Source organism: Electrophorus electricus, chromosome 2 (assembly GCF_041902795.1).
Source record: "Electrophorus electricus isolate QZ-2024a chromosome 2, ASM4190279v1, whole genome shotgun sequence".
NCBI classification, from domain to species: domain Eukaryota; kingdom Metazoa; phylum Chordata; class Actinopteri; order Gymnotiformes; family Gymnotidae; genus Electrophorus; species Electrophorus electricus.
In genome coordinates, this window is record NC_137498.1 from 1,503,896 (window position 1) to 1,517,500 (window position 13,605).

The 13,605-nt window shown below is 46.0% G+C and overlaps 1 protein-coding gene across 1 annotated transcript in view; it reads right to left on the reverse strand.

Moving 5' to 3' along the window:
• LOC113590314 (laminin subunit alpha-2-like) overlaps positions 1-13,605 on the reverse strand; it is a 123,786-nt gene that overhangs the window by 892 nt on the left and 109,289 nt on the right. Inside the window, 10 exon segments of the mRNA XM_081694875.1 lie at positions 221-443; positions 564-694; positions 1,452-1,605; positions 2,026-2,184; positions 2,786-2,975; positions 3,553-3,665; positions 4,521-4,580; positions 7,081-7,276; positions 9,339-9,515; positions 9,689-9,840. Coding sequence (XP_081551001.1) covers positions 221-443; positions 564-694; positions 1,452-1,605; positions 2,026-2,184; positions 2,786-2,975; positions 3,553-3,665; positions 4,521-4,580; positions 7,081-7,276; positions 9,339-9,515; positions 9,689-9,840 — 1,555 coding nt within the window.

Here is a 13,605-nt window from a genome sequence, read left to right on the forward strand (position 1 = left end):
CTCTTCCCATAACTCTCCCAGTTTCTCATCATTTTCACTCATCTCTAAAGGTGGAGGTTTATCACACCTGGTGGAGGTAACCACACCTGGATGCTGCTGTCTGCAGGAGCATCACGGATAAAGTAACACCAAATCTTTCACATGACGGACCCAATTAAATGTAACCACGGCTGTCGTGTTTTACTACAGTGTTACTATGGCAACGGTTTGACTGGCGCACCGGGGTATCCTCCCACATAGACAGGGTCATTGGTGTCGGCGGAGGCAGAGCGGGCATCTGGGCTCGCTGCCTCTGACTTCTTGCCATCGACGATCAGTTCCAGGCGGTGCTTCAGCTTGTGGGCGGTGACAGAATGCCACTGTCCGTCACAAAGCCCCGCCTCCTCATCAGGTTGGTGGGCAGCTGAGACGCGGCCCACTCCGTTATCAGCATGGAACAGGAGCTGGAGGGAGAACACACACACACACACACTTTAGGTTTTTCATTTTATAATTGTTGCCTTCAAGAAGGCAACCCCCTCCTCCACCCCCCCTCCCCCCCTCTCTCTCTTCCTCCATCTCACCCTGCCGTTGTTCAGTTCGATGCCCACGCCATCCATCTTCTGACTGCTGATGGCCAGTAGAACTCCGCTGCTACTGCTTGTGCGGAACTCCAGATCTACTGACATGTCGTTACCTACTCTGTATGTGGCCACTGGACGGACACACACACACACACACACACACACACACACACACACATACATTGTCATTTATTCGTAGGTGTGTACATTTTGAGCATTCGGGATTTTAACCCTGAGATCTATTACAAGCAACGACAGACACCACCTGTTTTAGCATGTGTAGAGCCCACCTGTTTATATGCGAGTAGAGCCCACCTGCTTTAGTGTGTGTAGAGCCCACCTGTTTTAGTGCGAGTAGAGCCCACCTGTTTTAGTGTGTGTAGAGCCCACCTGCTTTAGTGTGAGTAGAGCCCACCTGTTTTAGAGTGAGTAGAGCCCACCTGTTTTAGTGTGTGTAGAGCCCACCTGTTTTAGTGTGTGTAGAGCCCACCTGTTTTAGTGTGTGTAGAGCCCACCTGTTTTAGTGTGAGTAGTGCCCACCTGCTTTAGTGTGAGTAGAGCCCACCTGTTTTAGTGTGTGTAGAGCCCACCTGTTTTAGTGAGTAGAGCCCACCTGTTTTAGTGTGAGTAGAGCCCACCTGTTTTAGTGTGAGTAGAGCCCACCTGTTTTAGTGTGTGTAGAGCCCACCTGTTTTAGTGTGAGTAGAGCCCACCTGCTTTAGTGTGAGCAGAGCCCACCTGTTTAAGTGTGAGTAGAGCCCACCTGTTTTAGTGTGTGTAGAGCCCACCTGTTTTAGTGCGAGTAGAGCCCACCTGTTTTAGCGTGAGTAGAGCCCACCTGCTTTAGTGTGAGTAGAGCCCACCTGTTTTAGTGTGAGTAGAGCCCACCTGCTTTAGCGTATCCAGTGCCATCGAAGTAGGAGCCAGGCTGAGGGTTGGCGAAACACGACCCCACCCGGTAGCTTGAGACCGGGTTCTCCATGTCTACTGACCTATTCTGCATCCAGAAGTTTCTGATACAGCCATCGATGCTGTACACCACCTACACACAGACACAGACACACACACACACACACACACACACACACACACACACACACAGACAGTCAAAATACCGGGGAGTATTTGTCAGACCCACTGTGAGTAAATTCAAAAGCCTTTACTGAATTCCCAGCCAGCCTTGTGTCAGACCTGTGACACTCAGCAGGGGGCGAGCTTTTCCTCAGAAGAGGCGTATTGTTTATCGATGAAGAGCTCTTTGGCTCCCTCTGGTGACCAAAGACAGTTCAGCAGGTAGCCCAAACTGATTTAATGCATATTAGATTTATTGAAATTATATCTTGTTATATTTGGGTTAGACAGCTGTATTTTGACTGTATTTTTGAGTCTCTCTCCCTCTCTCTGTGTGCGCGTGTGTGCGTGTGCGTGCGTGTGTGTGTCGGTGTGTGTGTGTGTTTAGTACCGGTCCAATGCGTTTGGTGGTGTAGTTCAGTGGAAGTCCTCCAACATACAGCATCCCAACTACATCCAGGATATCGGCTTTCTTAGGACTGAGAGTGTGTTTGGAGTACCGGCTGTCCACAGTCAGGATACCTTGCTGCTTATCCCGCCATACTCGTATCTATACACACACACACATACACACACACACACACACACACACACACACACACACACACACACACACACCACACACAGCAAAATGGTTGGAATTAGAGCAGAGGGTCGACACGAGCCAAACACAGGGATGGATATGTATATTTACATCATTTATCTGACACTTTTATTCAAAGCAACTTACAATGACTAAACACAGGTTGAGGGTTAAGGGTCAGTTCAGTACCTTCACCATTGAGACACCATGTGCATCACGCAATAAAATGTTTAAATATAAAACAGATGAACAGTGATGTTTAAAACATATGAAAATATGAATTTAACCTCTGAAATTAATAAGAAAAACTTTTTTCATTTTTATCAATCATTGCAATCTTATATATATATATATATATATATATATATATATATATATATATATATATATATATATATATATATATATATATATCTTATAGAAGATATAAGATATACATTTTTATATATTATATATATATATAAAGTTACTGGACTTTTACGGTTGGAATTGTATGAGAGCACGCATCATGTTGATGTCATGTCAACCAGCACAGCGAGCGGTCGTCAGCGAGGGGGCGGGGCTCTACCTTGTGCCAGTGGGCATCGTTGATGATGCGCGGGACGCTGACGGACGTGTTTCCGCTGCCCAGGTCGAAGCTGAGGTGGGCCATGCCCTCTCTCACCTGAACCGTGGCAAAGTCGGCGTGGTTCACCCGCGCCATGTAGAACACCAAGCCTGAGTCTGCCTGGGTCTTCAGCTCGAACTCAACCAGCAGGCTGAGGGGAGGGACACACCCACACACACACACACACACACACAAGGACACACACACACACAGACACACACACACACACACACACACACACACACACACGGGGACACACACACACACACACACACACACACACACACACACACACACACAGACACACACGGACACACACACACACGGACACACACGGACACACACACACACAGACACACACACACACACACGGACACACACGGACACACACACACACAGACACACAGACACACACACACACACGTGTGCACACGAACACACACAAACACAAAAGCACTTAGTTGTATACGACAGCAGAATGAGCCCTTTAAGTGCTCACTTCAAACTCAGTGGAGGATAAATATCAAAATAGCTACAGATGACCAGAGATGACCATTAAAAACTATCTGCACTACACTACACAACACTACACAAACACACAGATGCTCGGATACGACTACAGCGGACCAGAGTTCCACGTTCGGATACTAAACTCTGAACTGAACAGAGAGTGTGAATAACGTGTGTGCACAGACGGAAACGCCGCGGCGATGGCGTATTGCTTGCACCTGTTTTTCACTTTCTTGTCGTCGAACTCGAACGCCAAGTGGCTGTTCCGTGACAGGCCAAACTGCTTTGCTAATTCCAAGACCACAGGCTCCGCCTCTGCCGCACACTGGACCTGCGGGATTGGACAAAGACAATGCCACTCAAACATCCGAGCAATGAGACTGACTGGAGCTACTTTTGGTCCCCGGTTCTGCGAAGACCAGTGTTGTCCACCTTGACGGTTTGGTGAACGCGTGAGGATCTCACTCAGGTGTACTGGAGCACACCACCACCAGACTCTGCAGAACTGGGTTTGGACACACGTGGTCCACACCAGAAGCTCCCAGGTTCTGGTCATGGAGTATTATAGTGACTTTATCAGATCCCAAATGCTCTCAAAATGTGTGTAGGAGCAGAGAAAACACTTACAGCAGAAACAGACTGCACAACCCTACTCGAGAGGAACACACAGCTTGCACAATGTAGGAAGGTCAGAATGTAGGAAGGTCACCGTAGAACCTGTCACTTCTACTTTTTGGTGTGTTCCTTGTGCATGTACAAAGCCAATCCGTAAACTGTGACTCGTGCACATCGATATTTATTGCACAAATCGATTTTTGAGTGCATTTGAGTGTAAAAGTTTGCCAGTAGATGGCACAACAGTACAATGTGTGGAAATACACTTAACTATCATATCGTCATTCAGTACCCATACAGTGCACATCCTTGAAAACAGGTTAAACAAAGCACTCCTAAACCAAACAAGGTCTTGAATCAGACCTTGTAGGTATCTGAATACTTCTAAAAATACACACACACACACACACACACACACACACACACACACCAAACTTGTGTGCATGTGAACATGTCTAGGTATACAGGCGTGTACTTCTCTCAGAACGTCTCTGTGAATGTGTGAACATGTATACACGTGTGTGTGTGTGTGTGTGTGTGTGTTTGTATGTGTGTGTGAGTATAATAGTACCGCTTTTTGATTGACATCGGGCACCTCAGAAAGGGGGCTGACCTCAGCAGGGGGCGGGGCCTAAGAAGCAAGCAGAGCAGAGCAAGAGCAGGAGGGTGAGCGGTACAGAGGCGTCACGCGGCGACATTCGGCTGTCACGAGAGCGCCACAGCCACAAGCACGCGGTAAGATTCAGCTGCTGCGAGAGCGCCATAGCCACAAGCACGCATGCCTTTATGTCTGACAAACACGATAAATGCCACACAGCACATAGTTGGTTATGGCTGTTCCACAATTACAACCCAAGGGCAGGTGTTCTGCAAGGTAGCATGAAGCACGCGATATGAACAGCACATCCATTGGCCAGCAGCGGGATGCACTGTGACACGTGTGATAGACCTGGGGAATGATGAGACCGTTACCATGTCAACATTTCCATGTCAACATCATTCATCACCCGCATCCAGTGTGGACCAGGCTAGCAGGTTCCATTAATGATTCTTCCTAAAAGTCTTGTTTATGATCAGGCACAAAGGTGATGAAATCACACTGCGATTGTGTAATATAAACTGCAGGTAAAGGTGTAGACATCCTGTAGGTTCCTCCCACAATGGATGTGCTGCCAAACTGTTTGCTGTGATTGGTCACACCTGGTTCAGTGTCGGGGACTCTACCTAGAGACAAGCCTATAGCTGTCGACTGGACTGTAGCTAATGACAGAACCCTGGATAAGAACAGAGAGCAGAACACAGCAGAATAAGATGAAGGACCCTTTAGGGCGAAATCAGTCAAACACCCACACACACACACACACACACACACACCCACACACACATACACACACACACACACACACACACACACACACACACACACACACAACTTGCACATACGTATGAAACATCTGCGCATACATATGAAACATTTTCATATAAATAATCTACTACTTACATTTGCGTATGATAACTTACACTTGCATATACACACACACTCATTTCTCGGATGCGTAAACACAATTTCACTATACTTGCATGTGTGTGTGTGTGTGTGTGGCCGTGTGTGTGTAAAACAATTTTCATTGCGCCCAGAAGTCATTTAATTGTAACAGGAAGACAAATATTTAACATCTATACAGCACGCTCATCAATATAATGTGAAGACACGTCTCAAAAAAACAAAACAAACATCGTTATGTCAGCGTCAGCATTGTGACAGCTTGAAGATCATAGACACCAATGAAGGAATATTCTTAAAGTTCCACCACCAACATTTTGTACAACTCATAATAACACTCCTATACTAGCGCTCTCCACCCATGGTACATTTTATGGATCATATAATCAGTGTTTGGATCTGGGGTTTAATTAGCTTCACTAATTGATCTAAGGATTGTTTGACACTGACAACATATTGGTTCCCCAACGTTAGAAAACACTTTGAATTAAGAATTTTAAGCAAATTTTGGAATACACTCACAGTGTAGCGAGAACTATGTTTGGATAGGTTATGTTCAAACATTCCAGCGTTAACTGAATTACAAATGATGAGATTATACACTATGTATTAAGAAGTGATGAGATTATATGTTGTGTAGCCTGTAGACCTGCTGGGAACGATGTGGCTATGTCACACATGTTAGTTTCTCAGTATCCTCCAATCGGCCTACAGTATGTGAGGAAATATTCAGAACAAATATCTCATCATCATTTATTAGAATACACTCCCGATATCAATGACATTCATTATAAATATTGGCTAAGATAACGTAGCACATAAACTTATCATTTCCAATAGTAGTTATGTCCGATCAATAATCTGCAATCTTAAATTTTCAAATTTCCATAACTCATCAAGAGTTTATAAGCACATATAGCTCATTGACGATTAAACAAATGTCAGGTCGCTCTATACCTTATCAGGAGCGTGCTGTATTGGTTTACACACACGCGGCCACACACACACGCGTGAGCACAGCTAAACTGTGTTTACGCACCAGTGAATGAATGTGCAAGTGTGTGTGTAGGCAAGTATAAGTTATCATATGCAAATGTAAGTAGTAGAATATTTATGTGAATATGTTTCATGTGTATGCGCAAGTGTTTCATACGTACGTGCAAGTACTGTGTGTGCGCGCGCAAGCGTTTTACTGATTACGCCTTGAATGGCCCCTCATAAAATACTCCTTTCTCTCTCTCTCTCTCTCTTTCGCACACTCTCCTCACATCTCTCTCTCCCTCCCTCTAACGCACATTTTCCCTTCCTCTCTCACTCATACCCTCCATCTTTCTCTCTGTCAGGCTCCATATATCTTCTGTCTTTAGACCATTTTTGAAGCTAATGGTCTGGAAAACTGCTCTGTTTTTATAGCCTTCCCCCGCACACTCTCTCACTCTCTCTCTCTCTCTCTCTCTCTCTCTCTCTCTCTCTCTCTGCACAATAAACTCCATCATCGATGCCCACATAGTCCACAGCCCTTCAGTCAGAATTTACCATGGCAGGTGAAGATGGTAGTTTAACGTCTAACACAAGGGGGTAGTTTAACATCTGAAGGTGGTAGTTTAACATGGGAGGGGCCATTTACCGTGGAAGGTGAAGGTAGTATCCTAACAGTCTCCATGGGTGGGGCTACGTGTTCCAGTTTGGGTTGTCCCTTTTCCTCATCCTCATCCTCATCTTCCTCCTCTTCCTTGTCAGGTGGGGGAGGGGGCAGGGCAAAGTCAGGACACTGCCCAATTTCAGCATTCTCAAAAGCCACTGGATGAGAAAAGTCCACTGGGCTGTTTGATTGACAGAAATGGCACAGTTACTCTCTCTCTCTCACACACACACACACACACACACACACACACACACACACACAGGCACTCTAACATTGTGAATGTGTGTTTATATGCGTATGTGTGTATGAATGTGGGTGTGGGTGTGTGAATGAGTATGGGTGTGTGTGTGTGTGTGTGAGAGAGAGAATGTGAGTGTGTGAATGTGTGGGTGTGGGTGTGTGAATGAGTGTTTGTGTGTGAGAATGTGAGTGTGTGTATGGGTGTGTGAATGTGAGTATGGGTGTGTGTGTGTGTGTGTGTGTGTGTGTGTGTGTGTGTGTGAGAGAGTGTGTGTGAGAGTGTATGGGTGTGTGAATGTGAGTATGGGGGTGTGTGTGTGTCTATGGGTATGTGAATGTGAGTGTGTGTGTGTGTGTGTGTGTGTGTGTGTGTGTGTGTGTGTGTGTGTGTGTGTGTGTGTGAGAGAGTGTGTGTGAGAGTGTATGGGTATGTGAATGTGAGTGTGAGTGTGTGTGTGTGTGTGTGTGTGTGTGAGAGAGTGTATGGGTGTGTGAATGTGAGTATGGGTGTGTGTGTGTGTGTGTGTGTGTGTGAGAGAGTGTGTGTGAGAGTGTATGGGTGTGTGAATGTGAGTATGGGGGTGTGTGTGTGTCTATGGGTATGTGAATGTGAGTGTGTGTGTGTGTGTGTGTGTGTGTGTGTGTGTGTGTGTGTGTGTGTGTGTGAGAGAGTGTGTGTGAGAGTGTATGGGTATGTGAATGTGAGTGTGAGTGTGTGTGTGTGTGTGTGTGAGAGAGAGAGTGTATGGGTGTGTGAATGTGAGTGTGTGTGAGTGTGTGCGCGCTGTTCCGTAATGCGACTGTAATCTGGTGACTAATGGGCACAGTTCTGAGGAAGGACAGAGCTGTTAAGTGCTCCGTAATGGAGGTGAACGGGCTGCGTCCGGAGTCCAAGGGCTTCCTGACAGAGATTCATACTGGTCATTAGCGCTGGACAAACTCCGCGATTATTAACGTCAAAACAGCGCCGCTGGCAAAACGAGACCTCTAATTTAAAACCACAAGAGGAACGGTAAAAAATAAAAATATAAAAACGTCGGCTCGCGACTGTGCCAACCTCTCCGCGTTAATGCACGCACGCGCCGCAGAAACGATGCGCGAGGCTCGTCGGGATGAACGGCGCGTCATTACGGACGACGAGGCGAAGCGCGACTAGTTTAGTGCACGAGCCTGGATCAGTTTATTAGGGCAATAAAAACCTTCTCAAGCCCCAAGGCCTGTTTGGCTGGAGCACTTCTGTCCCGCGGTTATAGCACTTGGGCACCACTAGGGGGAGCCCATGCTTCTGTTTGCGGTTATAGCACTTGGGCACCACTAGGGGAAGCCCATGCTTCTGTTTGCGGTTATAGCACTTGGGCACCACTAGGGGGAGCCCATGCTTCTGTTTGCGGTTATAGCACTTGGGCACCACTAGGGGGAGCCCACGCTCTCTGGACAGTCTGACACAAGGTGTTAGGCTACTACTCCAGTGCGTCATCGCAGGTCTGTATGTTTTTACATTTCTAGGTTTTACTGCCCAAGTTTGTTTGTAGTTTGAATATGGGAACAACACAAAAGGGTGTTGTAAAGAGTTATCACTGCCGTTTTAAATGTAAACATGGACACAAATGTAACAATCTAAACTTATATATTTTTATATTATATTTAATATTATTGCCCAACACTTGTAAATGTAAAGCTATCTTAAGGATAATATGTACTGAACAGCCCTTCACTGAGCTGAATTAAGTACCAGCGTTTAATTCCTGTCTTTACAATGTGTGTTGTCATGAGTCATGTGACGATCAGCTAATTTGCTTTTAATTGCCATGAAAATTACACTTAGCATAACTTTAATGTTAAACGTGACTTTAATATTTAAGTGAGTGATGTATGTATGGGTGGGTATGTGTTTGTGTGCGTGCATGTGTGTATATATTTTATATATATATATAATATGCATACATGTGTGTATGTGTGCATGTGTGTGTGCGCATGCGTGTGTATTAGCTGACACATACACAGTATTGATAAGGAGGTTCCAGATGCAGCCTTGGAACGTCACATTCGGTCGGTGCAGACTGGCCTCCATCTCCACTGGAACTCCACCCACAAACAACCTGTGGATGCTCATGGGCTGGTCGCTAGGAAACGCCTGCTCCAACTGGGGCTCCTCATCCACCTGCACTGAGAAAGACCTGAACACACACACACACACACACACACACACACACACAATGATTACTATCAGTGACCCAAGAAAGGTACAGATGGGAGAAAAGATTGGCAGAGGAACAGAAATTGATGAAAAAGTCTAGAGAGAGGCAAGAAAGAGAGGACAGAGGGAGAGATGGAGCTAGGGGGGACTCACCCTCCACTGTGTCTCCGGACGCGTAGGGAATGCTCGCGGCCGTCGTGAAGGACGCCCTCGTCTGGCTTCCTGAGCGCTCGCCGGGGGTTCCTGCTCCCAGTAAACACCAACACCTCCAGGGAGCCCTTATTCAGCTGCACAGAGAGGTAAGGCTGGAGAGAGAGAGAGAAAGAGAGAGAGAGAGAGGGAGAGAGAGCTTAAAAACAGAACAAATGCGTGGTACACTCAGCTAAAATAGTTCTTGCTGGAACCTGAAGAGGCTCCTTCCTTCAGAAGCTCCTGCAGATGCTGCATGCACAGTTCTGTTACTGCACACACTTGAGAGCAGCGCAGCACACCCACACTGGTTTGCCTGTTTGTGCTTATACTGAAACTGTCTCTCCAATACAGCTTCATCTGTTTTCCGAGAGCTCGACGCACGGAGAGACGTCCCCCCTCGTGACCTGAAAGTGTCAGTGTGAGTATCACAGCTGTCAGACTGTCAGCCTGCAGAGATGCTCTCCAGCCAAGATCACATCAGCTCGGGAAGCATGTGCTGTCACTACTGGCCCTGACTGTGCAGAGTTCAAAACGTCTGCGTATAGCAACCAATAAATAACAGCAGAATTCTTCAAGTAAATTACTGCTATGCTATAAATAACAAAGACCTAACCTTACACACATTACATGTCTGACCACTCACACACACTACATCAGTGATGGTGTAGATCACACACACACTACATCAGTGTTGGTGTAGATTACATACACTACATCAGTGATGGTGTAAATCACACACACACTACATCAGTGATGGTGTAGATTACATACACTACATCAGTGATGGTGTAGATTACATACACTACATCAGTGTTGGTGTAAATCACACACACACTACATCAGTGATGGTGTAGATTACATACACTACATCAGTGATGGTGTAAATCACACACACACTACATCAGTGATGGTGTAGATTACATACACTACATCAGTGTTGGTGTAAATCACACACACACTACATCAGTGATGGTGTAGATTACATACACTACATCAGTGATGGTGTAGATTACATACACTACATCAGTGTTGGTGTAAATCACACACACACTACATCAGTGATGGTGTAGATTACACACACTACATCAGTGATGGTGTAGATCACACACACACTACATCAGTGTTGGTGTAGATCACACACACTACATCAGTGATGGTGTAGATTACATACACTACATCAGTGATGGTGTAGATTACATACACTACATCAGTGATGGTGTAGATCACACACACACTACATCAGTGATGGTGTAGATTACATACACTACATCAGTGTTGGTGTAAATCACACACACACTACATCAGTGATGGTGTAGATTACATACACTACATGAGTGATGGTGTAGATTACATACACTACATCAGTGTTGGTGTAAATCACACACACACTACATCAGTGATGGTGTAGATTACACACACTACATCAGTGATGGTGTAGATCACACACACACTACATCAGTGTTGGTGTAGATCACACACACTACATCAGTGATGGTGTAGATTACATACACTACATCAGTGATGGTGTAGATTACATACACTACATCAGTGATGGTGTAGATCACACACACACTACATCAGTGATGGTGTAGATTACATACACTACATCAGTGTTGGTGTAAATCACACACACACTACATCAGTGATGGTGTAGATTACACACACTACATCAGTGATGGTGTAGATCACACACACACTACATCAGTGTTGGTGTAGATCACACACACTACATCAGTGATGGTGTAGATTACATACACACTACATCAGTGATGGTGTAGATTACACACACACTACATCAGTGATGGTGTAAATCACACACACACTACATCAGTGATGGTGTAGATTACACACACTACATCAGTGTTGGTGTAGATTACACACACACTACATCAGTGATGGTGTAGATTACACACACTACATCAGTGTTGGTGTAAATCACACACACACTACATCAGTGATGGTGTAGATTACACACACTACATCAGTGTTGGTGAAAATCACACACACACTACATCAGTGTTGGTGTAGATTAAACACACACTACATCAGTGATGGTGTAGATTACACACACTACATCAATGTTGGTGTAAATCACACACACACTACATCAGTGATGGTGTAGATTACACACACTACATCAGTGATGGTGTAGATCACACACACACTACATCAGTGTTGATGTAGATTACACACACAGTACATCAGTGATGGTGTAGATTACATACACACTACATCAGTGATGGTGTAGATTACACACACACTACATCAGTGATGGTGTAAATCACACACACACTACATCAGTGATGGTGTAGATTACACACACTACATCAGTGTTGGTGTAGATTACACACACACTACATCAGTGATGGTGTAGATTACACACACTACATCAGTGTTGGTGTAAATCACACACACACTACATCAGTGATGGTGTAGATTACACACACACTACATCAGTGATGGTGTAAATCACACACACACTACATCAGTGATGGTGTAGATTACACACACACTACATCAGTGATGGTGTAAATCACACACACACTACATCAGTGTTGGTGTAAATCACACACTGTCCAGGAAGCTTAGAGCAGCTCTCAGAACATCTCTGGGTCAGCTCACCAGCACAGTCTGGCTCAACCCGACCGATGTCAGAGCTCTCTCACTCATTCTCTCTCACACACACACACACACACACACACACACACACCTCACTACTTTGAAATGGGGGACAAAATTGCAGGGACGTGTGCATGAGCAGGTTCTGCTCTCAAAAGACGATGCCATGGCGTCCACCGTCGCCTCTCTCTCTCTCTCTCCCTCTCTCTCTCTCTCTCTCTCTCTCCCTCTCTCTCTCTCTCTCTCTCTCGTCCACTCTTTCTCCTCGTCTCTCTCTCTCTCTCTCTCTCGTCCACTCTTTCTCCTCGTCTCTCTCTCTCTCTCTCTCTCTCTCTCTCTCTCCCTCTCTCTCTCTCTCTCTCGTCCAGTCTTTCTCCTCGTCTCTCTCTCTCCCTCTCTCTCCCTCTCTCTCTCTCTCTCTCGTCCACTCTTTCTCCTCGTCTCTCTCTCTCTCCCTCTCTAGCGGTAGAGAAAGAGAGAGAGAGAGAGAGAGAGAGAGTTACATCCACTTCATTTACGAGCCGTAATGATTTTCCAAAGGTGACGGTCTCGGACCCTCTCCCTCCCGCGAGGGCCGACGCAGATTGGATGCCATCCATCAGAGGAGAGGCGCGTAAATCTATTTATACGAGCGCGAGGGGAGAGGGGAGAGGGGAGAGGGGAGAGGGGAGGAAGAAGGAGCCACAGCAGCTCACGGCCGCCCTCACCACATTTAATATGCCACTCCTGAATCTTCTCACGGAGAGAGAGAATAAAAAGAGATATGGAGAGGGAGGAAGGGATGAGGAAAAGCGGATGAGAGCCAGAGAGAGGGACAGAGAGAGAGAGCGAGAGAGAGAAAGAGTTTGGGACAGACCGAGGGAGAAATGGAGAGAGACGCGTCGGTCTTCCGGAGGTCCAGAAGCGCGTCCAGACACTGCGGTGGACAATCACTCTCCCGCGAGACAAACGCTCGAACCGCCAACCCTTCTGGGGTCATTAACGTCCGTCTGTCCGTCTCTCTCTCTGTCTCTCCCTCTGTCTCTCTGTCTCTCTGTCTCTCTCTCCGCCCCTGTGTGTGTCTCTTTCTCAACCTCGTATACAGATCAGCGTAGTTACCCAAGACGACTAAATAAAAGCGACACATTCCTCAGGACAAAAGCATCTGTCTGCTTTTCTCCCAAAGGCTTAAAGCATATTACCGATGAACTTCATCACACTCACATTCTCGTCTTATTCCAATTTCTGACTGTCACCTACAGTTTCTCAGTTCTTGGTTC